This window comes from Zootoca vivipara, chromosome 2, assembly GCF_963506605.1.
Source record: "Zootoca vivipara chromosome 2, rZooViv1.1, whole genome shotgun sequence".
NCBI lineage: Eukaryota > Metazoa > Chordata > Lepidosauria > Squamata > Lacertidae > Zootoca > Zootoca vivipara.
The window spans coordinates 64,476,567-64,504,561 of NC_083277.1; the positions used below are offsets into that span (position 1 = coordinate 64,476,567).

At 41.6% G+C, this 27,995-nt stretch overlaps 1 protein-coding gene across 1 annotated transcript; it reads right to left on the reverse strand.

Moving 5' to 3' along the window:
• Window positions 1-184: 184 nt before the first annotated feature.
• Window positions 185-26,864, reverse strand: CANX (calnexin). The gene is made up of 15 exons (XM_035105631.2): window positions 26,720-26,864; window positions 18,252-18,437; window positions 16,909-16,982; window positions 16,064-16,122; window positions 14,901-15,042; window positions 14,202-14,283; window positions 11,979-12,171; window positions 11,507-11,696; window positions 9,560-9,673; window positions 6,985-7,141; window positions 6,143-6,358; window positions 4,636-4,755; window positions 4,401-4,527; window positions 4,126-4,241; window positions 185-3,141 (listed from the first exon to the last, which is right to left on the reverse strand). The coding sequence occupies exons 2-15, from the start codon at window positions 18,432-18,434 to the stop codon at window positions 3,088-3,090; spliced, it is 1,827 nt and encodes a 608-aa protein (XP_034961522.1). The 5' UTR covers window positions 18,435-18,437; window positions 26,720-26,864; the 3' UTR covers window positions 185-3,087.
• Window positions 26,865-27,995: the final 1,131 nt, after the last annotated feature.

Genomic DNA, 27,995 nt, shown 5'->3' on the forward strand with positions numbered 1-27,995 from the left:
GGAGTACATTTTACTGTTGTGCCTTTTGTACGACAGTAATGTCTTCCAGTTCGTACTTATTTTGTCTCTGGAAATCTTTGCCCCAAGAAACCTAGATTTTTCTTCAGCATTTGCTGAATCCTCTGCCCTTAGATTAGCTGAACTTTAAAAGATAAAAAATATAGCAGACTAGACAGTACAAAAATGGTGATTTAAGTTTCTTTATTAATCAGAGCAAGCTTACATTTGTTTATAACTTAACCAATATATTTATATGCATACCGCATCTTTAGATTTTTTTAATAACAGTCAGGACTTTTTAAAGAAAGTCACAGTCTTGTTTACCAACACTTAAGGGGTTTGCATCTGAAACTTGTATGGAGGCAATACTGGCATTTAGAAAACTATAGTGAAGAGAAGGCAGCAGGGTGCCAAGAAATTAGTCTAGCACCATATTTACTGCCACAGATTAAGTGGAACCAAGCACTGAAGATCCAAGATACCTTTCCCCATTCATGGCTGATTGCACGAGACTCCAGGCATCTGCAACATCCACATCTCAGTGGATTTTAACATCAGCATTTTAAAATTTAAGCAAGTTTGCAGTGTTAATATCCTATGAAAAACAACTTTTTCATTGTATAGCATTACCTTGCTTAAAATAATCTACCTTTTACTCAACACACTAATACAGATAGATTTGAAGTTGCTCGAATGCAGTTTTATCTTTTACATAAAAAAAAGTCAGATAAGTAGTCTTACATCCCATTAACCTTGAAGTCATCCTCTTTGAAGGGGACCTTTTCCTTTAGAAGTCTTATCAAGGTACCAATGCAGTTTTAGGATTCAGCTCCTTCCTCACTATAAATTCATCTGTGTTGGCAATAAAGGATTTCCTACAGCTGAACATTTTCTTCAAACAAACAAAAATAATCATCCTCCAAGTCAGATAGAATAAGAGCCTCAAATTACTTGGAAACTTCAACTTACTCCATAATATGCAAATTCGTGCTTTAATCTGAAATTGTTGATGGGACAACCCTCTCTTCTTGTGTGGAATATTTATTAATATGGGTTCACAATTACACACTAGGCTCAAAGTCTTTAAGTAGTACATTTAAAACAACTGATAAAAATGATGTAGTGCTTTGCAAATTTCACTGATATAAAAAAAAGCCAAAAGATGCATACAGGCATATTCTGAAGAGGTCCTACAAATGCCAAAAATATATTACTTTTAGCTCCAAATTAAGGATTGCCTGATGACTTTCATCAGAAAAGGAAATTAAAAATTAACTTCCCTCACAGTCTGGAGAAAGAGGAACACACCAGAAATAAAGAATAACTTAGATTGTTCACAAGACACACAGCATTAAATAAAGTATGTTACAATTAGCACAAACTGAGGTGTTGAATGGGGCACTGCAAGTCAAGCATGTGAGGGGAAAAAGACAGAAGAGGCAGCTACAGAAGCAATTTCTTTTCATCAGCTGCCTAAACAACTAAAAGGAGTTAATTAAGCCTGTGAGCTCTGTAGCCTCCAATGAGAATAGCAACACTATTGTGGAAAAACAAACAAACCAGGTGCCAGGAAGCATAGCTGAAAAGCATATATGCAAAATTGAATGTGAAAATCATACCTTAAAGAAGCAAAACCTCTGTGACTTTGAGAACCTCTTATCCACACATAAAAATCTGGAGTGTTTCTATTCAGTGCACATACAGTAGTTTTGCCCACAAGCTTAAATGGAGAGCAAGAGGTGGCAATACATTTACTTTCTTCCCAACCCCCTAGTCTTCCAATACAACAGCACAGAATTACATTTTATCTTTAGAGGCAGAGTGTGTATTCCACAAAAAAGGGATTACAATTGCTAGATACAAAATGCAACACATTTTTTAAAAATTTATTCAGCTGGAATTGGAACCCCCTACATTAACAATATAGTTTGATACATGAAGAGCAAATTGAGTCTCAAAATGGTACATATACCCAGGAAGCTTTCACATGCTCCTTCCTTGGCCACAAAATACTGACATCTGCTTTTGGTGCAAATCTTTAGATTGGCTTGCCTTTGCTTCATCTCTGCGCATGAATGTACATACAATGGCAATAATGAGAATGTTAGCAACACTGTACTATCCACAGTGTTTGGACCCCAGAAAGTAGTTCTACCTTTGAGATTAAAAACACACATCACAAACAGATTTAATGAACTGAGCATATGCATTCTATAGCAGCTAAGCTGCATTCTGAACAAACTGCATAGCAGCAGCAGAAGCTAGAACAGGAGGAATTAGTTTTAAAACCATGGGGGATTGTTTTTAAAAACAAAAAAACCTAACACCATGAAAATAAATTCTATACTGAAAAGAATTCCAAGGCCTAAATCCAGTCTGTCTTAGTAACCTAAACCAGAACTTACTCTCAAATTCAAGTTGATTATGAATACTGTTTTTACTGGGCAGTACCCATGACTAATATATATATTTCATGGCCTCATTATGGCCTTCCTCCAATAAGAAGGAAAGTTATTTAAGCACTTGACAATAGTTTCTTGAAATAGATTTGAGCTCTCTCTATCCTATCTGACTGAAGTATAAATTTTAATGTAACTGACCAGCATACTTTGACATGATCAAACTAAGGGAACTGTGATGTATGTTCATTTTGGTAAAATAAAAAATAAAAATAAGAAAAATAAACATATAAAAATTGTATACCAAGCAATTTTCTAAGGTTTGCTGTTCATTTCCATTGATAGATTAATACATTAAGTTGAGCCAAGGTTTTGAGACTGGCAATTCTATCATTCTATTCAAAAACAAATTATTCAAAACAAAAAAATGTTAGTTATTGTAACATTCCAGAAATTCTTAGCTGGGTTGTGTTAAATGCATTCTTTTTCTACAGGAATACTCTATTTAAAAACACAATTGCGAATATTTTACTGCTAACACTCATTTACACTGCAGAGCATTTGACAGGAACCTGTGGATGGTGAAGTCTGAGGTGTTTTTTTTATTTGAGTTTCAGCAAAAGGTATCCAAGGTCCTCTCCCAAAACCAGGTTGGGGAAAATTAATCAGATCAAGTTTTTAGGATATTTCAATCTCTTCTTGGTTTTCTGTTTCTGGGGGATCTATTCACAGTTTCTTCCTCCTATAAAGGTAAAAGAACACAACTCTTACATAAATATGAAGTCACTTCCTGTGCTCCATTTCCTCTTAGCCTTAAAAGGAATGAGAAAGTATCTTTGAAGTTATTCACTGGGATTTGAACAAAACATTAGGAAGAACTTCCAGAATATATGAACTGTTCAACAGTGGAAAAGCCCATCTTAAAAGGTACTAGACTCTTGGTTTGAGGTTTTTAAAAACAGGTTAGATGGTCATCTATTATTATTTATTGAATTTGTCAGTTCCTTTTATCTTGCCCAGGACATTCCAAAGTGACTCACTAATGAACAGACATACAGACAACACTTCCACATGAATACATTAAAACCAAGAAGAAGAAGAAAACATTTAAAGCTTATGTTCAATTGAACTGTAATGCCTTCCCCCGGGGGGGGGGGAACTGAGCAGCTGTTATTGGTTGGCATAATGTCTATGATAGTGGATTATCCAACAGAAAGCAGGCATAGAAGAAAGTTGTCCAATCACCTTAAAATAGTGGTTCTTCATCTTTTTTGTGTGATGCTGTAGTGCTGGATTTCCTGTACTAGCGAGCAGGATGCACTAGATAAAGGATGCAGAATCTGTGGGCTTCTAGATATTGCTGGACTACAGCTCCCATGACCATTGGGGCTGATGGGTGTTAAGAGTCCAACGACATCTAGAGGGCCATGAATTCTTCAACCCTGGACAAGGATCCACTTATTTAAACTACAATACTCATATCAACAGTACTGTCTTTATCTCGTTCGCACAAGTTTTTCAATATTTATTTGAAGGTTACATTGGCTTTTCAGAATTCACAAAACTGATTCTACAGGTTATGAAGTGAAATGATCCCATCAACTGATGGCACTGAGGTTGTAATTCAAATTTAGGAAGCACTGCATTGCTGGCTGCTCTTATAAACAGGTTACCACCTCCAGGCTTGCTCTAGTGCAACACTTTGCAATTTAAAAAAACCCCTTACCTCTGTAATAGGTTTGCTATCTTCTTCGTCTTCCTCTTCTTCTTCCTCCTCCTCTTCTTCCTCCTCCTCCTCTTGACTAGCACTTCCAGCATCACCATCACCTCTCTGCTTTTCTTCTGAAGTGTGTAAAAAGGTTTTATTACACCATGGATACTTTTGTTTTCTGCTGACTACTCTCCAATTCAACATTAGGCTTCAATTTTTAAAATATGTAACTTTATAAGGATAAAGCTTTAGTGATTTTGGGACTAGTGAATATCATCAACTTTGCTTACCTGGCTTTTCTTCATGTATTTCTTCTGCTTCTGCTTCTCCCTTGTCTTTTTCCTCCACTTTCTCTTCCTCATTTACATCTGGCTGAGGAGCATCAGTCTTTTTATACTCTGCAGCACTTGGCTGTTTCTGAAACAGTTGTAGGAATTCCACAAGTAAGTTTCTCAGAGACTATTAACTTCCAATTCCAATCCTACTCAACATACTTTTGAAACCAGTTATTTTCAAAGCACACACCTTTCCAGAGCAGCAGAAGAGGACAACAAGAAACACAGGCAGAGCCACAGTAAGGATGTAGACTACCCAAAGCCAGGGACGCTCTTCAGCAGCTGCCATCATCTGACCCACAACACCGGGCTGGAAGACAAATCAAAATCTATGAAGTTCTGTGTACTTAGCAGTGATCATGAGGCAATATAGCTGCCCAAGAGATCTAACAATCACCCAACCATGGAATTCTGTCCCCCCTCCAAGCCAAAAAGCCCAGGTAAACCCAGAAAAGAAGCTATGTGATCTGTCCAATCACACCTCCCCATTATTCAGCCAACCAGCAAAAGGTAAACAAAGAAGTAAAAAATGCTCTCTATTCAAATGTCTGAATCTGCAACGTACATAGCAAGGTTTGGGTACCAATTCCTCATGTTTCAATATGAACTTTCGCATAGGGAACATTTGTAAAGTGGGATCTGTGTGTTTATTAACTCAGAAAAGACATACAAATCTGTTAATGAGAAAAAGAACAGAAAGAGGTTTGGAGTACGTTGTCAGCAGTATGCTGATGACACTCAGCTCTATTTCTCCTTTATATCTGCAGGTGAGGCAGTGGAAGTGCTGGACCGGTATCTTGCCTCAATAATGGACCAGATGAGAGCCAACAAACTGAAACTCAATCTAGATAAGACTGAGGCACTAGGTTGTTCCCTAGACTGGATGGGTGGGAGATCACCTGTTCTTGATGGGGTTACACTTCCTCTGAAAGAGCAGGTTTATAGTTTGGAGGTACTCCTGGATCCTTTGATGTCACTTGAGGTTCAGGTGGCCTCAGTGGCACAGCTTTGGCTGGGGGTCCAGCTAAACTGGACAGGGATAGCCCAACTACTGTTGTCTATGCTCTGGTAATCTCAAGGTTAGATAACTGCAATGCGTTATGCATAGGGCTGCGTCTGAAAACAGTTTGGAAACTTCAGCTAGTGCAGAATTCAACGGCCAGGTTGCTCACCAAAGTAAGACGGTTTGAGCATATTACACTGATCCTGGTCCGACTGCACTGGCTACCAATTAGTTTCCGGGCCCAATTCAAAGTGCTTGTTTTGACCTATAAAGCCTTAAAGCGGCTCAGGACTGCAACACATCAATGACCACCTCTTTCCATATGAAGCTACTCAGATCGTGACAAGAGCTCTGGAGGGTGGCAACATGAGAACTGGCTCCCCGTCTGTGGAATGCTCTCCAAAGGGAGGTTCACCTGGAACCTTCATTATACACCTTTAGACACCAGGCAAAAATGTTTCTCTTTAACCAAGCCTTTGGTTGATTGACATCCTATGCCCTTTTAAAATGTGTTGGAGGGGTTATCAGGTTGTGCTTGTTTTTATTTTGATTATGTATTTTGTGTTTTTATATTCAGATTTTACCCTGAAACCTGTGGGTATAGGGCACTATACAAATTTAACTAAATAACAACATTTGGATTCTAGTCTCTGCTATCCTGCCTGTTGTCAGAAACGAAGCTTTTATTTCTCACCTCAGCAGCGCCATCAGCTGCCTTCTTCAAACCCCATCCATCATTACCCCAGTCATCTGCCACTGCCCGATCTGTACAGATTATGAAATTATCAAATAATATGTCAGAGGTCATAGACCATAACTCGAGCCCAAGAGCAGCAAAGGGGGTCATCCTGAAAGGTTCCAAGTCTTCAAAGAAATCTGGGTTTGGAATCTTTCTTGGCTTCCAGATGCCCTGATGAAGAAACAGAACAATTATAACACAAGAATTCATTTTAATGACCTTTCAGAGATTCCTGAACAGATTAGAATATTTCATTTTATTCTTGGCTTATATTCACAATCTTGTTGAACATCTATATAGACAATGTACTATTGTTTCCCTTCATTTCTTGTTTTGCTATTTTCCCCACTTCTGCAGCAGGTGTCTGTCCACAGAGCAATGGCAGAGCGCATGCTGTGTATGGGGAAAATCCCAGGTTCAGCTTTTCAACATCTGGAGGGCTGAAGTTTGGGGATGCCTGGTCTAGATCCTGTAGATAGAAACTCTCTTATATGGAGATAGACCACAGGTCTAAATTCAAATAAGGACTTTGTGTGTGTATGTATGTATGTATGTATGTATGTATGTATGTATGTATGTATGTATGTGTTGTTGTTTTTTAACCCACTTAGCTTCCTTTCCTGGAAAATTCAGGCACACATCACTAAAACATTGTTGGAAGTATTTTAGTTCTATCCTGCTCTTACACTACAACATGTAACGGCTGTATTTGCAAATAATGATACCCCAAGCTAGTTTAGCCAAAATGTACCCTGAAACAGAGTATGAAATATAATTTGTAATACTAGATATTTTACCTGGTAGTTAGGGTTATCGATCATGGGTGGTTTCCATTTGCCTTTATAGTTGGGATTGTCAATTGTGGGACGTTGCCAAGCACCACAACCAGGGGCAGATTCACATTTGGGATTTGCAATCTGAGGTGCCTCCCACTCTCCATCCATATCTTCATCCCTGAAAAAGGTAACACTGTTTTAGGACTCCATTTATTTTTTTAACAAGAAATTTAAAAGGTCTCTGACCTATGGTAGAAATTTTGAACTAGAAATAATCATCAGTGTTGAAAATCAAAATGATTACACCAATTATGCTAGAATTCCTTACCTTAGCATAATCAAATAAATTCAAAGTTTAAGCAAACCCATTTTACAATCAACTTGTGTCAACAATTCAGAAAATGCTTAATTTAGCTTATTTCCACTATTTAAAGACCACCTTTTGCCAATATACACTGTTTAATAAAATGAAAACACAGAAGTGAAAACCTATGTTCATTAAAAAGCACAGCATAAGCACATTAAACTCGAACAGCAACATACACCTCTGATCCAGAGCAAGCTAATCAAATCCACTGCAAAGCCTGGGTGAACAGAACTCTTTTCCCATGACAATGGAAACACATCAACTAGACAGCCAATTGTGCCTCCAGGGAATGAGTCCTAAAGGCAGGGAACAACCCTGAAGAAGGCTCAACCATTGAGGGAATGGAATAAAGCCTCCTACACTGAACTCAAAGCCCAGGAAGGCTGGTATGCAAAGAGGTGCTCCATCAGATTTCACCAACAGCATTCTGCACTAGCTGCAATTTCCGTAAGCGTTCATCAAGGATAGCCCTACAAACAGCACATTAGAGTAGTTGAGATAGGTGGCTGCCAGAGCATGCAAGACTGTGGCGAGCCTATCCCAAACCAGGAATGACGGTAGCCAACAAACCAGCTACTCCTCGCCACTGAAGCTACTTGGGCCTCCAATTAGTAAGACGACTCAAGTAGCATTCCCAGGCTATGAACCTACTCTTTCAAGGAGGAGTCAGACTTAATCCAGAACAGGCCACTAATTTCCCAGATCTGGAGCTACTGCAGAAATAAGTTACAGCAATAGCTTGACTGGGACTACAACACTTTCAGAGTTACTCTGACTAGATCTACCTGCAGGTTAGTATTTCCCTCCACCAAGTTATCAAATGAGCAACCTAGAGTAATTTTTGCCTTTACATGCAGCCAGTAAATTCAGGCAGAAGGCTATATTCAGCCAACACTCACTTCCTCTCATATAACATCCACCAGTAAGGACATGTAAACTCCTACCCCCAAGTTACCACTCAACAATAGGCAAGCCATGTGTCTCACTCTGCCTCACTGCCTGCATCAGGTAACCAAATGCCCAATTCCAACACCACTGCCACCTCTAAACATATACTGTATACTGTATATTCTACCCATACGGTCTAGCAAACCACCCACTAACAATGCCTCTAAGCTGGTGAGATACAAGTAATGTTACAAAGCTTATAGGTTTTGATCAACTACTAAATTCCTCTTATACTCTGTGTTTTCTCTCACCCTAGCTAACACAAAATTTGGTAATAAATGAAATTTCACAACTTGCTTGCACCTTTCTTTGTGTAAGGAACACAATGCTGATCACACTATCTGTAAAGCCATTCACATTTATCTTTTTTTCTTGATTAATCTTATCAACAGCTGCTTAGAGCAATCTCTTCATCGGGCAAAGTCTTAAAGCTGTTATGCAACCTCCAGCTTTGATTGAACAATAGACTTTGATTACATCAACTTGTGCATTTGAAAGAAAGTCTTTTAAGAAACAAATCCAAGAACTTCTGGCTTTGGACAGTCAGGGCAAGAAGTCTCGAGTCTACTATAATCAAATAATAATTCAGATCCAAACTCCTGAACTCCTCATTCTGTTTTCTTTGTGTTGTTCATCTAAAAGAATTCCAATTGTAACCATGACTAGATGGGCTGGAACTAACTATGCGTCATGTCTTCCAGCAGTGGTCATATATACAGTAATAGCTTACAGATCACAATAACATCAACCTGCCCATTTGCTGACTATCTGGACTATCTGGACCAGTAGCTATGGTCTTTCATGTGCCATATTTCAATGATCAAGTTCACTATGACCATCACTCCATTTCATTTCAGTCAAAGAAACAGTACAGACCAACGGTCCATGCAATCCAGCCTTCCCCTGTAGTCCAGAAGAGCTGCTGGGCAGCAGTTTGGGGAACGCTGGACTAAGCAGAAGTTTCCCAGAAAAGCCATAGTGGCACATTAAGGCAACAGCTCTCACCTGCTTTTGAAAGGGGGCAAACAAGCCAAGTGTCTGTCTTTGACCAGTAACAGAATTGTATTTTTCAATCAGTGAAAAAATGAACCTGAACACACAGAATATACTGAAGTACATCAGGCCATGTTCCACACATACAACTAGATGCCAAGTAGATAGATATATTAAACACAAACAGGAGTTACTGAAATGCTCACAAAAAACCCTATTTTAAAGATCACCACCAGACTTACTATTTTAGTTTGAAGACACTGCAAAGTTGAATCAGTGTTAACTTACCAATCTTCTGGTTTCTCTGCATCAGGATCAGCAACATATTCTGGTTCATCATCTAGCCAACCTTCTGGCTTCACAGCATCCTCATCTGGAATTTTAGCAGGAGCATCCTCATCCCTAAAAGATGGACGAAACCATTAACATTTTCAGGAAGCATGTTGCTCTAGACCTGTAGATCTTGGAAGCTTCTCCGACATTTCTGGGTGCAACTCAATGTGTGAATCACCTTAATGTCCCCAACAATTTAAAAGAAGGGTATCTTTGATCCTGCGCATCTCTTGTGGTCAGCTGGAGAGACCCACCTGCATGACCACAGCTGGTAACAAGAGAAGGGTCATAAAGACTTCTTTAGGCAAGCTTTGGTTTGCCTTCTGTTTAGTCTTTCATTTTCAAGTTATTTCACCCTGTTATATCTTTTACAATTGTAATAATTGTGATGTTACTGTATCATATGATTTTTTAGGGTATCATGAGCTATTTGGAGCACTGTGACAGAGCATGAGAAGTATGGTTAACAAAATAAGGCCTTGCTACTAGAGAACACCAGCTGTCCTCCATTTTGTCCCCACTCTCAACTTGTTCCTCGAGTCTCCAGTTGTCTGTAGCTAGCCAGGAGAGGGTGTGCCTGAAGCACCAGCCACCGCCATCTACTGACAGGGATCATCCTGGCTCTCTCTATCTGGGGCTAAGGAGCTCTTTTAAAAGGTAAAGGACCCCTGACCGTTAAGTCCAGCCACGAATGACTCTGGGGTTGCGGCGCTCATAGCGCTTTACTGGCCGAGGGAGCCAACACTTGTCTGCAGACAGTTCTCCCCCCCACCCCGGGTCATGTGGCCGGCATGACTAAGCCGCTTCTGGTGAACCAGAGCAGCACACGGAAACACCATTTACCTTCCCGCCGGAGCGGTACCTATTTATCTACTTGCACTCTGACGTGCTTTCAAACTGCTAGGTTAGCAGGAGCTGGGACCGAACAACAGAAGCTCATCCCGTCACAGGGATTCGAACCGCCGACCTTCCGATCGGCAAGCCCTAGGCTCAATGGTTTAGACCACAGCGCCACCTGCGTCCCAAGGAACTCTTAGATACATAAGATGCAAAGCAGATTATGTACTAATGCAACCAGGACATGCTTTAATTAATTAATTGACTATTCAGAGCCATGAGTTTTGGTGTGTCTTCCCAACTTACATCTAACACCCATATTCAGGGTCAAGTACAATTCACAGTCACCCTCCTTCCTCTTTTGTTCATCAGGAGAAAGAAAAACCTATTAGTTGCCCTTCCCTCCTCAGAAAAGTAGGCAAAAATCAAGGAGGCTCCAAAAAATCTGTGACGAAGACTTTCACCTCTTCACAAAAAAACAAAAAAGAAGAAGTGACTGATCCACTGGGACCAAGCCAGGCCAAACAAGCTCATGAACAAGTTAACAGGTTGGCAGCTGGACTAAATGCTATGGTTTTTTTTACTATCTCTCTCACTTTGCTAAGGATTGGGAAGCAACACAGAAGAATTGGCCTTGCAAAAGTGCTGAAAACTACCTTCCAAGTTATGTCATCAGCAAGTGAGAGTATAGCAGTGTTACAGATGGCGACATGAGAGGTAAAATGTGGTGCCATAAACCTGGTTCTTCCAGTCTCTAGCAACAGCACAGACTGCAGAAAAGACACAGACTTCAGCTGATTTGTGAATGAATCTGCAGAACAATAGTCAGACTAACTCCCCTCAGCCCATTTCTAACCTTCCTGAGGTTCAACCACAATCAAGTCTCTGCCCAATCCTCATACAGATAAATGGGAGTGGAATTAAGGATTACCTAGAAAACCAGAGAATACGCTAGAAAAACTACACTCCAGTTACTTCCCTTTATGCTTCTTTTCATGCCGCTCTCGGAAAAAGCTGTTGTAGCAAGCTTCTCCCAAGGTTCCTTAAATTTCACTGGCTACTCACCAATCATCTGGTTTAACAGCATCTGGGTCTGGAATCTTAGCTCTCTCATCCCAATCCTCTGGTTTCTGGTCATTTGGGTCCTCTATCTCTCGTGGCGGATTCACAGCAGGGGTCATATCAGAAAGAAGATTCCCACTGTTTACAACAGTTTGATCAACCAGGATTTCAAAGCTGTTGTCTGGGTTCAGAACTAGTAGAATGACCAAGGAAAACAAAGTTAACTTGAATACTTTTGAGAAGAACCTATAAAAATATAGGTTCAAGAAGGTCCATATCCCTACTTTATAGTCTACTCTTCTCCTGCAGGAAGTTGTTCTATCATTAAAGGTTTCTTACACAGGAAATAAAATAAAAAACTCTTCACTTCCTGCTTTACAATACATTCCATTGTTGCAAACAGCCTCTCCCACATTCCATAAAAGCCGTCTGCACTAGACTTTCACAAAGAAATCCAAATATGTGCTTGCTTTACCCAGAGTATATAGATGAGTCTTCTTATCAGTAAAGTAGTTCTTCAAATCAGCATTAGGACGCTTTGCATGCTTCTCCTCATACATGCCCGTTTTGGGGCTCTTGTGCCGGAAGATGAAGTGCAATTTATAGTCTTCTCCACATTTGTCAGGGCCAAACATGATGGTATAGGGAGTCTTGTCATGGAATTGATCCTTAAAAATATAAATATGGCCCAAGCTTCAAACACACAGCATAAGTTAACTTTCAGGACAAGCTCCTAAGCTACATCTTATGAACACTTTGATTCTACAAATCTAGAAATCAATAACCTCTGTATAAGCAGACTTGCGTCAACCAAAATTGTAAAAGTCTAAAAAATAATACTTTCCTTGTTAGGAGTATTAATAGTGCAATTCAGGAACCTGAAGTTTCAAAAACTGCTGTTAACACTGCACCAACCGACTCATAAGTCAGGGGTGCTTAGTCAAAAAGTGAAATTCATGCTGTAACAGATTAGCCCCAGGATGGAAGATTTATTACACCCTGGATTAGAGTTAATCCACCTCCAGTTTAACTAACAGCGCATCTTTAGGAGGCGGACGGTGCCCGGTTTAAAAAGGAGGGAATAACCGTTTTGGCAGTTGGAAGAGGGGGAGTGTGGTGACGAGGAGGGAAGAAGAAGGGTGTGGGGCCAGGATAGTGGTGGTTTAGGTTAGGCTTAGGATAACTTGAAGTTAAAGTCGGACAGAGTTAATGTATAACTGTAACTAAGCTCATAAACGTATGCATCGTTAAGAAAAGAAAAATCTATGTTCTCAAGGGAGGGAATCATCTTCTTTTTATGCCAAAGAGTATTGTCTTGGTTATCCCAGCAGCGTATTAAAACTCACAGAGGTGGAGACTCAGAAAAGGGCAAAACTTACCTAAGGAAGAGGGGATAGTTTGTGTCCTAGAGTCACACAGGAAGGGCAGTATGCTGAAAACCTAGAGTGCCACAAGTTTGCCAGGGTGATATGGCAGATTGATACAGTGGGGATCTGAGTTGAGGGAGTCCCTGTTCTGTGGGCAAGAGGTTGTTCATTCAAATAGCCCTGTTTGTGAGATCAGGCCACGAAAGTTGGAATTAGACTCTCTTTACTGAGAAGCCCAGAATTGAGGGGTTTATTTAAGATGTAAGGAATTGAGTGGGGATTGCTTTACCCCTGTACCCTTTCGCCTCATAATCTATTGGGAACATCGGCGAGGGGATTTGTCGCACATGCTACCAATTCAAGGGCATTTTTCATGGTATTAGCATATGAGATGTATGAAATGTGCCATCTAAAGTAATCCAAAAGGCAAGGAATTAATAATTTTTCAGCAAACACATACTTGGTAGACCACAGAAATCATGAGAATAATGATAGACCCACAAACTGCTCTAACTGTAGATAAGTAGGCCAGCAGACTACTCTTACAGCCACAACTAGTCCTTGAACATTACTCAGTTTGGAAGTGAAGTCCAAAGGTGTGCTCACGTTACTGCCTTAGAGTGCAGTGACATTCTCCCTCCCCCGCCCATGCACTTCTTAGCTCTCCCCCCACCCACCCGCCCAGATGTTCACATCAATGTGGCTTCATTACTGTCAGGTTCTCTGTTTGTGTACACACCAGGGGACACTGAGGGTGGGAAGGTGGGGATTTATTTACTCTATGCAAAGAAAGGTGTGCACACCTTAGCCACAGACAAATTAGGAATGACATAAGGATTCCAAACAGTCTGAAGCTGGTTGGAGAAACAATGCATCAAATACAGTGGTACCTCGGTTTGCGAACGCAATCCGTTCTGCGCAGACGTCTGCTCGCCGAGGTATTCGCTTGCTGAAGGCACGCTTCTGCACGTGCACGAAGCACCGATAGAGCGCTTCTGCGCACGCATCGCGCTGCGCAGATCACTTCTGCACATGCGCAAGCTGCACAGATCGTGTCTGCGCATCCGACGCCGCGGAACCCGGATGTAAACACTTCCGGGTCCGCAGCGTTCGTAAATGGAGGTAGTCATAAACCGAGGTTTCACTGTAGTAGTATTTTATAACAAAGTACAGGATATGTATTTTGGATAAAAATCATAACCCAGCACTGGAAACACAGTGAGTGCACAGTAAAGATAGGTGTGGATACAGCCCAATACACATTAGGAGCTAAAACTCAGAAGGCAACAGCTGTATGAATGAAACTGGAAGACAGTCCGCACATCACTTACCAGGTTCAGCTCATGAGTTTTAGAAAGCAGCTTTACATAAGCACCACCACACTCAATTCCATTCTGGAAGTTGACTTCATACCTAAGATAGTTTGGAATATAAAATAATACTCTCATTTAAAAAAGAAAAACCACCTTATTCCTGAAGACAATGAGTCATTTCAAACAACCACCACATCCTCCTTTCACAACTGAGGCGGCATTCTCCTCGTCTCACCCCATATACTTCAATTCTTTCTTTGGTGCAACTCAATTCAGAAATGGAACCCCACTTTGAAGCCATCTTTTTCAATTCTGGCTTGCCACAAATCATAATTTTTCCAATTCATGTATCACAGCAGATACCAAATGAAAGCACCAAATGAAAGACAGATCTAGAGTGGAAACCCGAAGCAAGTCCCCAACTGCCAAACCATAGTTTGAACATTACAAGTGAAGCAAGCTTATAGGCCAGATTGTGAGGAAGGAAAGACATTTCGAGTTTGGTTATGAAAAAAAGCCTATGGCAGTTTCTATCCATTGTACAGAATCGTCGGATTTTGCTGTGAACTGGCAGAACCTGCTTCCACAGAGCTCAGTCTTTATAGGCCTATATACAATACAGTGGGTGCATTTCCACAAAGTGCATTTCCACTGAACTTAACTGCTCAGTGTACACACCCATTCATTGCTAGAGAGAGAATAAAAAGGGTCACTTACTGTACAATGAGGGACTTGGAGTCAAAGACAAAGGGTCTGGTGAGTTTGGCAGAGATTGCATGATGCTTAGCTCGAGAAACCAGCACAAGTCCTTTATCCCCTGGTAGTTTAGTATCCTTCATTTCCTGCACTTCCCATTTGCCTATTAAGAAACAAGACAACACATCAGGATGCCCATTGCTGTTTTAATACTCTATTCATAAGAAATCACACACATACACATGTCATTTCTACTCACCATATTTACATAAGCAGCCAAAATTTCATTGCACAAAATATCTACCACTTTTAGAACCCATATGCACAATTCAGCTACCACTGACTGCAATAAACTACAGCTCTAGTTTATGAGAAAATACAACATTCCACAACACACAAGGAACTTTGCTCAGGAGAGCCACACATCCACAACACCGCCTAACTGCAACCTAACAATAAACAAGATTCTATATGCATTAAAATGAAATTGTTAGAATCAGGTATGTGCCAAGTATTATGCAGTGTGTTTTTCACATGAGTGCTGTTGAATAGTTCACAGAAATGTTTAAATGCTCTCCCAGGACTCTGGCCCAGATCTCACTGATGCAGTAAATCTGTATCAGGTCTGTACAGTTTTGCAGGTGGGGGCTCATTTGACTGAGTGTTCTTCCATGCAAAAAAAAACATTTCTTCCACAGAGAAAAACGTTTTAGGAATAAGGCTAGATGGTTTCTATGTGCAAAATGTTTCTTGGTTTTTTTTTTAATCGGGATGCATGCAATCACAGTCCAGATGTAGATTTATCACCTCCGTGAAAACTAAGCCACTAGTGCCACAGAAAGACAAAGGTTTAATAGAGATTTAGCCACATTTGAATATTAGAATTGTAGAGATGGAAGGAACCACAAGGATCATCTAGTCCAGCCCCCCACGGTGCAGGAATTTTTTCTCCAACGTGGGACTCGAACCCACAACTCTGAGATTAAGATCTATTACCCACCCTTCACCATAAGGTCCCATGGCATATGATAACACTATAATCAATTGTTATAAAAACACATAAAACAGTTCTAAACAAAAATATCACCCAGTCCTGGGAGGAGTCTGGGCCAGTTAAAGTAGTTGTGCTTAGCTACGGTACTAACCCCAGTCACAGTGAAGACCAAGCAAAGCATTATACTCACCATCGTATTTGGCTATTTCATCATCTATATCATCCTTTTTAGCTTTAGACAGAACCCACCTAAAATTTAAAAACAGTTGTTTTTTGTTTTTTATTTAAAGCATTTCCCACCCCCACTCTTCAGCTGAAAAAGTTCCCAGAGTGGCTACCAAGTGATCATTAACAAGCAAGCCAGTCCCTGGCTTCAGGTTTACAGTCTAAAAGACATAGCAAAAAAGGAGAAGGGGGGAAAGAAGGGTAAAGGAAAACAAGCAAATTGAGGCACCAGATATGAGAGCGTTGCATAGCTTAAATGTGTTTAAACACCTTTTTATCTTCTGTAATTACATAATTTAGTGAATTAGTATGTCTTGCAACAAATTCAATAAACATGCATATTACCAAATGTCCATCATTTGAAATATTTACGCCTAAGAACTTGCAACTGAATGACTCACTGCTAACAAACTGCTGTCTCTGTGATTGGTGCACTATACCTAAGATATACTTTGGCAGAGATGCAAGGCAGGGCCTTCTGTTTCAACACCTAGGCTTTGAAATGCCATGCCCTAAGACACACATCTTCAACCTTTTCAGACCCAGGACCTGCTTTTAATCCGCACATGGATCTGACAACCCGCTTCTTAATCTTTTACCATGTACCTGCATGGTGATGCACTGTGATTATTTGTTGCTGCCAAGTACCTGTGTACATTTTGCTTTGACTTTGTTTACAATTGCTTTTTCGTTATGTGAGCCCCACTGAATTACTCATACTGAGGCAAAAAGGATATAAATGTTTTTTAATGCACACAACAGAAACATCTCTCTTGTAAATCTACTAACACCTCTTGGGCTTAAACTTACCCTTCTAAAGTTCCTTTATCGAAGTTCTCAGCAAAATAAACGTCTCCTGTTGGGACTGGGGCCTTATAGGTAACCTGATTGAGAAAGATGTCCGATATATCTTGATAAGTGATATCTTGAACAATATTATAAACCAATTCATATTATTTGTGATCAAGTAGAATTGACAAATATGCTGGAGATGTCTGCCTTGGGCTCAATTTTCATGTTCCTTCTGCCTTAAAGATCTAGGAGCCCAGAAGGCAAACATGAGAGAGAGCTAGGCATACAGTCATACCTCGTGTTGCGTTAGGTTCATGTTGCCTCTTTTCAGCTTGCGAACGCGGCAAACCTGGAAGTTCCAGGTTTTGCTGTGGGTGCAAGCGCAGAAGCGTTCTGCACACTTCGCACATGTGCAGAAGCGCTCTATAACGCTCCACGCTTGCACGGAAGTGCTGCTCTAGTTGCGAACTTTTCGGGGTGCAAACGGCTCCCCGGAATGGATCGTGTCCGCAACTAGAGGTACCACGGTACATCACAAAGCTATGCTGCATTGCTATAATATCTTGGTATAGTTCTATGATGGCGACATAAACTGTTTCCAAGCATAACTAACTCCAATGTATACATTGTGCTACTTTCCCACTGGTATCATCTGTATCAGATTCACATGTCGACAAAGCCTGCTCTGTCCAATTTCCATATTAATCTGCACAAAACTGGATTTAAACAGATGTTTTTGAATGTGTTCTCACTAAATATGCATTTCTAAGCATATATGCATTTTTATATGCAGTCTGGTTCATTTTTAGGCCCAACAACTACATCACACAAGGATAACTTTCTTCTGATCCACACAGTCATCCAGAAGACATTGAATGGATCAGTTCAAACTACAACTCAGAAGAACAAGTTCCCCAAGCATTCCTATTTACTAACACCACAGCATTCAATGTAGTGCCTGCCAGATATAGCAGACTACAACTCCCATCATTCCTTACCTTTTGCTATTTTGTCTGAGGCTGTTGGGAGATGCAGTCCAAAACAAACAGATAGCACCACATGGGCATTCCTTACACTACACCCATGCAAACAGCACAAAGCTTTAAACAACCAGAGAAGCTTCTCTGAACTGTGCAGCAACTTAAACTGGAATGCAGAAATTTTCAACATCTTTTCAGAGAGCAAGTTCTAGCAGCCAAAGGAAAGCAACAACTTACAAGTGCACCCCACTCAGATAATGGGCAGGTTAAAATTAGAATTATCGCTAGAAAGCTGCAGACCTGGTCCAATCATCAGAATGAGGGAACTTGCTAATAATTTCTTTCTGGAGATCTACACTTGAATTAAGTATTCAAACAAACCTTAGGGAGTGGGGGTGGAGTGCTTGCTTCATGCTTCAACTCTTCTACCTCTTCAACGCCATCATCAAGGTCATCTTCAATATCTATTACGTCGTCGTCATCATGATCGTGAGTTTCATGTGCCAGGATAGCAGAGGCTCCAGCTAACAGCAATGCTGCACACAGCAACCACTTCTGCTTCATGGTCTATGCATAAAGGTAAAAAATGAGCATGAGATATCACGCCTACCAGCAAAGGAAAGGGCTAATCAACATAAAACAACATATATGCACACTATTAGGCATATGCTATCAAAACGGTTCTCTGTTCATCACTAGGTCCCAGCCAATACATGCACAAAAATGCTATTTAATGGTGTAGACCTGTGGTTTTCAACCTTTATGAGTCCCTGGTTCCCTTGACCGATTACTCCCCTATGGGATACCTGGTAAAATTCTGTGTTGTTTCGTAATTTAGCAGTTTTGCCTATCATTTTTTTAAGGCTTATAGTTTGAACAGTAGAGCTTTGAAAAGACTTTTAAAAATTGTGAGTCATTCATTGCCCTGCTAAATGTTGTTTTTGTAAGGTGGCACCCAGTAAAATAAAACTGAAACAGGATTATTAAACAGCCCCAACTGGCAGCAACTTAGGTAATGGAAATGAAAAGGCTCTCTTCACATACTCTGAGACACCCTTCCCCTTTGATTACGACATCAGGCGTCCCAAGGGTGGACCACAAATATCAGGAAGGAGAGGCTACTGTATCCAAACAACAACCCCTCCCCCAAGTAAGGGGCTGTTGCCATAGGACACAGCACACAGAACTCCCACCCAAGAGGAAACAGGAAGCAGTCCCCATAGCAACCACCCCCTTCCTTATTTGGCTTTTAAGGTCACTGAGGAACTCTGCCTTGCCATGTTCTAACTCCTGACTGGCTTCTTCACTAGCTCAAGCTTCTCGCCATGGTTCCCATGCTGAAAACACATGCTTCCAGTATGAAATGGTTACTTCTGGCGTGTAATAGTGACATAGACAAGCACAGGAGGAGGACAAAGGTAAAGTAGCAGTGCTGGTTCCATGGAGACACAACTTCCTTTTAATACTACTACAGGAGCTCCTCCCCATCCTTTCACTTCAAATAATGAAGAGATTTATCACAAGCAAACAAGTAAAACTTGTAGAGAGGCTTGCAAAAGCAAATGCAGTATGAATGAGTCAGAACTAGCAGGAAAACACCATACTAGAAACAAGCAAATCAATTTATCTAAGTTTCATAACTGAAAGCCTTTTTTAAAAAACAAACAAAAAAGCTTTCGGTGGCTGTTCCATTCTTATGAGCAAACCTGCATTTTATACAAAGTTCCGTTTTGTCTTCTTTTCATGTTTTGGTTTCATGCTATTATTGTCATAGATGTAGACACAAGTCAAGTGCAAAATGCTTACATTGATATTCTGTGAACAGAGACAGAGGGAGACACTGGTTAAATGTTCTTACCTCTGGGCCAATGAAAATCTCTGCCTACTGCTACATAAACATTTCATGAACACTGCCTGCATTCCTTTCCAACCTTCAGGGGTGACTAGTTTCTTTTTTTGTCCAAGGGCAGTATTCAATGATGGCCAACCTCAGTGGACCACTACAAGCCAGATGCACATGGCCAAACAGAAAGCAGACACCCACCTACACACTCCCATATATACAATACACATTGCCACACTAGCAACATCAATAGCTGCAAGGAATTTCCCCAGCACTTGTTTCCACCATGCTCCCTTGCTCCACTGAGAGTAGCAACAGCAGTTATAGTTAAAAGCACAGATAGCAGAGCAGTGGTGAATCTCTCTTCCTCCAGCTTCCCTGTGATGGCACAGAACAGCCTGCTACCATTGAGAGCAGATTGGGGTGCTGAGAATAGGCTGGTGTGCCTTTTGAAAATGGCTTGGTGAGTCAAATAAGGCCAACCAATTCACTACCCCTGCATTACAAGAACTATGAAAAGTAACCTTTTACTAAATAAAGACAAATGTTTATAGGATATGTCTGCATGGCAGTATGCATCACCTAGAGGAGCTTTTTGGAATATAAAAAGGATTGCACGTTGCCCATGTGGTGCAAAGAGTGCTGGATTCATTCTGGGAGATGTGTATTCAAATCCCCCCTCAGCCATGAAATTCAGTGGGTGACCTTGGCCAGGCACAGCCTTTCAGTCCAACTTCTACCTCATAGGGTTGTGTGAGCATAAAATAAGTTGGGAGAAGAACCATGAGCACTACTTTGACCTCCTTGGAGGAAAGATGGGATATAAACTAATTCTTCGGTCATATCTCTACAATTCCAGAAAAGAGGGCCATTAAAAAGCATGACAAATATCATACATAGGAGAGAATAGGACATTAGTACACCTCTCCCCCAAACCAGAACTTTAAAATTCACCCCTACATGGTTAAGGAACAAGGAAGCTAATATTTGGTGCACATTTATTAGCCCACCACATATTAGAAGATTTTAAAATGACACATTTTTGCACTCAGCCCAAATTTGGAAGTGATGGGTAAGACACGTATGGGACTTGGCATCTTTCACGTATGGGGCTTGGCATCTTTCCCATTAGCCAGTCATGTCCAGCAACAAACAGCTCCTTCCAACTCCACATTCTGGAGGGAACAGCCTAGATGTTGATCATTTCACCAAGTGTTAGGGAACAGAAGAGACTGAGATTGCCATGCACCCTCATGTATCTTATATCATACATCTGTTAAGATTTCTAGTGTTCTAAACTATTTCCAGAGCCGCCTATTATTATTATTATTATTATTATTATTATTATTATTATTAATTTGTATACTACCCTATACTCACAGGTGTCAGCTGAAAAGGGGGGTGGGAATCCAATACTTCCTAAGAGGTCCAAAATCAAGCACAAAGGAAGCTACAGACATATGCTTGCAGACCGGTTCACTGGAATGACAACATTTTTGTTTATATAATACTGTACATACAAAGATGCTTGGGACACAGTCTTATCCCAAAATGTTTAGCCTACTCCCACATTAGTGAGAATTCTGCTACAGAGAAAGCTGTAATATACAAAATCCAAGACCTTAGTACTATGGAAGTCTGGGTCTTTCTTAGGTCTTGCAGTCAAAACTTGGACATGACCCCAACATTCTAGCACAAAGCAAGCCAAATTGTAGAGGTGATATAATCCTAGGGGTGTACAATTTTTGTTGCCTCTTCATTCAGACTATGTATTATATGGAGGGGGGGGGAGAACATCCAAAAATGGATAGCTGAGATGCACATGTGCTTCCAGAATGCAAGTACGTAGCTCAAGTACATTCTACAGGACAGTGATGCTTAGCTAGAGTCAATACCTGAACTGAAACTGCATAGAGGACAACCTGAGAGTACGCTGGAGATTTCTGTCTTTTAAAGGTATTCTGCTACACTCCCTTCATATTCTGATTTGTGGATATTACTACCAAGTGTTTATTTTCCTATCTACGATAGTCCTGCTGATTAATTTGGCTTTCCAGCAAATTCTGCTTTGTAAACAGATTGTTTCTACCATGATGAGCATTTGTCGCCTGCAGAAGAAAAGCAAATTAGTCTGCTCTAGTGGTAACCAACACTTCTGTCCTTCTGCCATTAGAAAAATAGCCTTATAAGCAAAAAGAACCAAAGCCTACACAGCAAGCAGGTTAATTTGCTTTTAGCATTTAATTTAGGGTACTAACTATAAAGTGGATCAGGGTATGTGTAGATCCTACAGAACTAGAGGTAATTGACAGTTTTAATTTGAGTGATAGAACCTTTCTCTTCAGAATCAATATGCCTCTGAATATCAAATGCTGAGGATAAATAGGAAAGGGGTAGCCTTCACATTCTGATTCTAAGTATGCCATAGGCACATGGCTGGCTGTTGGTGGGAAAATAAGCCAATTCTTATGAGAGAGTTTCCAAGAAGAATTCTTGGCTTTTTTTTTTTTACAACTGTTTAGGGAAGTTCATCTCCTACTTGGCAAACACTGGAAGTTTTAGAATACATACATGGATATTTAACATCCAAGTTGCCCCTTTTCTATATATCGTCTACAACTTGTCTTGAAGCAATTAAAGCAAATACTATTATGTTGTGCACACCAAGCACTAATTGTTAAAGGTTATTAAGAGTACATGGGAAAGCCTTTGCACATTGCTTTATCTGTTCTTTTGAGAAAAGCTGCATGTTGGAACTTCTGGTGTGGCGCCATCACGGTCGGATCAGGGGAAAGCTGCTCCGAGCCACCCAGTTGGGCTCGAGCAGGTCCATTCACGGCAGAAGGGAAGGAGGAGGCAATTCGGCGACAGCTACAGTTCACAGCTACTGAAGAGAGTACAGTTGTTGGTATCGGAATGTGTGTATTACCACTCACAGAAATAGAATGTGAAGTTAGTAACACACTGGGAGGTTTTATGCTGAGAACAGTGTGATAAAATAGAGCAACATAAAGTACTTTGACATAATATGAAACCAGGAGGCAGAAGAAAACAGCTGGACAGATTTATCTTCTTCGAATCCAAATTTTCCTATTCTAAATGCAAGCCCACATACAAAATCACATTCCTCCCCAATATACAGTTCAATACGGTATCTCACAGGGGTGTCGTTTTTTAGTCTTTATTTCCGAACCAGGTTTTCCAACACAGTGGTCAAAATGCATGCTTTTCTACTCAACTATTTTATGCTATGAACCTCCCTGAGATCTATGGATGGAGAGTGGTATACAAATTTAATAAATAAATGAATAAAATATTAAGGGGCTATTACCTTATCTGCCCTAGTCCTAGTAAAATAAAAATTATAACACTTCTGACATTATTATTATTAAACCCATATAATTCTCTCATATAACTCTCCCCTTTATTTAAATTTGGTGCAGCAGTAGTGAGTCGGTTAAAATTGTTTTAGAGGCCAGATTTTACCCAGTACTAATAATGCCTAACCCCTTACCCAGGGTTACAGAGGATATTAGGTTCCACATTAGGTGTATTTCTTAGATCAAACTAGGCTGACTAGCAGGAAGAGATTTTATTCAAGTTTGCATTCCACTGAACTAGCAAGTTATCAATATTTTAAATCCATGGTTCACTAACTGTGACCTGAGCCTCAATAAATAAATAAATAAATAAAAGTGGCCAGCATTCAAAATTCACCAGGCGCCAGGTACATTTTGCACCTGGCTATCGGCCACTTGTGACCAAGTGAAGATGCCCAGGCACCATGGATGTTGCCTGAGATCTCCACCATCTGGAGTTACATACCTGGGGATCATTGGATCTGGACTGTTCTTACACACTAGCAACACATCCTGTACAATTCTATCCATTGTATTTTATCTGCACAATCAGAATGAATTTCAGGAACCAAAAAGTCCTATTGAAAAATGTCTTCTGAGCTGTCTGGCCCAAAAATGGCAACTAGGCATTCCATTTTGGCGACTGTAACAATGGTTTAAGGAGCCATTTGGCACCTAGCTTATATATCTGAGTTTTTCACAAACAAAAAAGGAGAGATACACATAATCTATTTTAAGATGGGGCTTCATTCTTGAGGTGCCACAGAGGGCCTCCAAAATGCAAATTCCAAGCCACTGTTCTTCCTTCCAGCTTTGGAGCCTGCAGCAACAGTCTTGAAGGAGAGCAGCAGCCCTTAGAACTACATCAAAGAAGATTAGAAGGGTGCCAATAGCAGCTGCCCCGTGTTGTCTCCTAAGTGAGAGGGCAAGAAGGGAAAATTAGCTTGAGCGTGCACTGCTTTGGACCACAAACTTCTATGTGCAAAGCAGTGCATCAAAAATTACTTACATGTGGCCTCTAAGCACAGCACTTACTTAAAATGGGTCTCCCCAGGGCAAAAACCCATATTGACCAACGCCTGAAGGACATCGAACTGCAGAATAATCTGGCCTCTATTAAGAAATTTAGTTCCTGGTACGCTTTTATGCCCCCCCTCCCACTTTGACTCTCGGGCACCATATCTGTCTAACCTAATTATCCCAAAATTTAGACGGGCCTTTACGCTGGCCAGACTAAATATGTTACCCTCAGCTGTTCTCGAAGGTAGATACCAAAAAATTCCAATCGAGAACCGGCTCTGCCCCTGTGGATCCGGCTACGGAGAGACTGTGTCACACGTTCTCTTGTCTTGCTCCCTATACGTATAAAGATCTGAGGGATGAGACCATCTGAGGGATGAGACCATCTGCCATCCCGGGCCGCTCACTCCTAGCTCACCAGAACAGCTCGATAACAGAGAAGGTTGCCAGATTTATTGAGAGAGCAATGAGACTGAGAGCCGCTATTTGAATGATAGCAGTGTAGGCACCCGGATTCCCCGTCTAGGATTTTATTAGTATTATTATTATCATTTTATTTATGTTAAATTTTAATGAATGAGATTATTAGCTTATTTTTATTTATTACCCCCTGCTTATTTGGTTATTATTATATTTCTCCTTGTCCTGACAATCCCCCTGAGGCCATATTCACAATCTTTCAATTTGGCTGGGCCCTACACTTAACTGGCCCGGAACAATCTACCAGAGAGAAGGTCGCCGCCCATGGGACAGAGGGACATCGATGAATGATAACCCAGCTTTTACCCTGGGTTTTAATAGGTTTAATAGGTAACCATATATGTAATGTATTTTTGTTAGTGTTTGTCCTTTTGATGCTATGGCCTGTCGGCTACGCAAATAAAGTTTGATTTGATTTGAATCTAACCACACACACAAAAAAAAGCTTGAGTGTGCACAGTGGGGCAGCAATGTAGGAAGGCAATGAAGTCAGACTCACCCACTGTATGTCTCTTACATATAAATCAGCTTTTAGTTATTTTAGGACACCACACCCACCAGCTACTTAACTCCATACCAAATAAAGGCAGTGAATCGTGTTTAAGGCAACACCTAAACCTCTCTTAACATATACAATATAGGAAATTTCTTTCGTTTTCAGTTCAACATAACTGCAACAAAATAGAAACAAGTAATTGTTACTATTTGTGCCAATACAATACCCCAATACTTCCCCCCTTAGTATTGTGTGAAATGCAGTAAGTTACTACACTAAAGCAAACTGATAACTTTCATGTGCATGTTACGGTATCCATTTGAAGTTCAAGGCCTCTATAGTTTAGAGCATTCCTTACCCTCCCTTTGCAGTTCACCTTTGTCCTCTTTCTGCTTTCACATGGCACATTGCAAAATTATCACTTCCTTCTTTACACCAGACAGGACTTTTGCCCTTATCTTCTTTGGCTACCCAATTCCAGTAAAAAAATAATAATCACATTCACACAACTGTTGCCAGTAATCTATATTAAGTACAAGCCAGTCTTAAGACTTGATTTTAACTTCAATTATTTTATGTTGCACATTTCCCTGCCCACGCAATTATTTCCAGAGTTATGTGTCCTAGGAGACCTGGTACTCTGCATAAGTAGTTCAGCACTAAAATACGGTAGTTTATATTCCAGTATTGCGAATGCCCACTAGAAAATATACAGCAACAAAATGTGCAAAACCGTTCCCAAGTCATCAATCCATTCAAACGTCATCATACATGACTTGTACTCCATTTTATTAAACTAGCCTGTGCCAAATCCACTCCCATGCCCCGTGTTCTTTCCTCACGTGAAAAAGTGCCAGAAAATACTGTAGTCACAAAGTCACGCATATTCTTTAGACCCAACAGGGGGCAGGGAGGGCTCCTGCGGTGAGGCCGCGCCACCTCTCCCACAACCGTCACATTTCTCCCATCTTCCTTTTCTGATATTCAAGAATACGCGACGTGAGAAACTGTGGGCTCTTTCGACGCCCCGTGTCCCAGCCCAGTCGGAGGAGGCGCCCCCCCACAAAAAAAACTCAAAGGAATGACCGCGCAGACCTACGGTACCAAGTGATTAGTCATACCGCGCATGTGCTACTCGCGAGCAGGTCTCACGGCGTTGCCACAGCGGTCCGCATGACCTAACGGGGAAGGCCCGACTACCCCACTCGCGGTGCGCCTGCGACACCTCTCCTTCCTCTACACCCCCAACACAAAAAAGAGAGGAAACCCCAGCAGGCCAGGCCTGGCTGCTCCTGGAGGGCCCTTGCCAAAAAATAAAATAAAAAAGACTCAACCGCCCAGACCTTGCGGACCCATCGTATCAATACCTACCCCAGAACCTGGCCAGACACTTAGCCTTACTGGCCCCCTCCCCCGTCACTCTCATCTCACCTCTTTTAAGCCCCATGGCCCACTCCCCCCCCCACATGCAATGGTACAACGCACCCCTCACCGCCCTCCCTGGGGTCAACGTGCCCCCCTCCAGAGTCCCGGCATTCTCTCCGCGGGCGAGTGAGGGGCTGCCCACCCAAATGCTTCTTCTATTCCACCCTGTCGGATTCGAAGGATTATTTCTTTTTTGAGGGGGTGGGGGACAGACTGGAACGCTCACCTCTCAACGCACCCCACCCGCCGAAGCACTCGGTCGTAGTAGCCCCAGCGGCTGCTGTCACGTGCCCCTCAGGAGAGTCAGTGAGTGAGAGAGAGAGAGAGAGTCGCCGCCGCCAGCCGCCCACCCACTCCGCCGCCTCTCTTCCCAGCCCGAGCTCCGCCTCCGACGCTCGGGTGCTTCCCTACCCCATTGATTCCGGCGGGTACTAACTTCCCGCCCTTGGATTCACGCCTGGATCCTATTGGCCGGGAGGGCATGTCACTTACCGAGGCTCTCGCCTTTAGCCACGTCCCTACGGCGCTGCCCTTCGTGGAGCGTCCCCATTGGCTCCCTCGTCTTGGCAGGAAGAGCCCGCGGATTGGGCGACAGAGGCGGGGAAGGCGGAGTGTCGCGTGAATCGGGATCCCGATTCATTCTTTAAAGAGACAGCGGGCTTGCTTGGAGGGAGGGGCTTTTGCGTGGGGGGGGGTGTAGTCTCGCGCGTCGTTCCGAGAGCTCCGGAGCGAGGCGTAGTTTGGTGCGCCTTTTGAAAATGGGCACCGAGCGTTTCCGTAGGCAGCGGCAGGGAGGTGTTCTTTGAAAGTGGAAAGACTGTGAGGGAGGCGGCAGTGAACTGTAACTCAGCCCTTGTTCAGCCTGCAGTATGTAAGGCCTCGCTCATGCGCTATAGGACGGAACCGGCATTACTACAGGTGCCACAAAATACCAGCATTTGTAAGAACTCTGGCAACGCCTGCACCTTGGAACTCCCTGCCTATCGAGCTCAAGCAGGCACCTTCACTGCACTATTTGTTGGCGCCTGCTAAAAATATTCTTGTTTAGACAAGCTTACCCAGATGCATAAAAAAGTTGAGGTAATTTTAATCTGCATTAGTTTTAAAGGAGATGTGTGAATTTTTTCTTGATTTTATTGTTTTATCTTTTGAGAACTGCTTTGAGGGTTTCCCCACACACAATCAAGCGGAGTATAAATTTTACATAAATAAATCCATATAACGGTGTACAAAATGCACACATACAAAATTATTGTGTACCTTTGGGGCAGTTTCATCCACCTCTGTCTTTTAATTATTTTTTTATATTTTATTTTCATAAATGGACCAGCATCAGACAGTATTAATGCATAAATTTCATGGATTACAGTCATACCTCGGGTTAAGTACGCTCCAGGTTGCATACTTTCAGGTTAAGTAAACACTTCCGGGTTCCGCCGTGTGTGCATGCGCAGAATCGTTCTGCGCGTGTGCGCAGAAGCGCTCTGTCGGCCCTTCGCGCG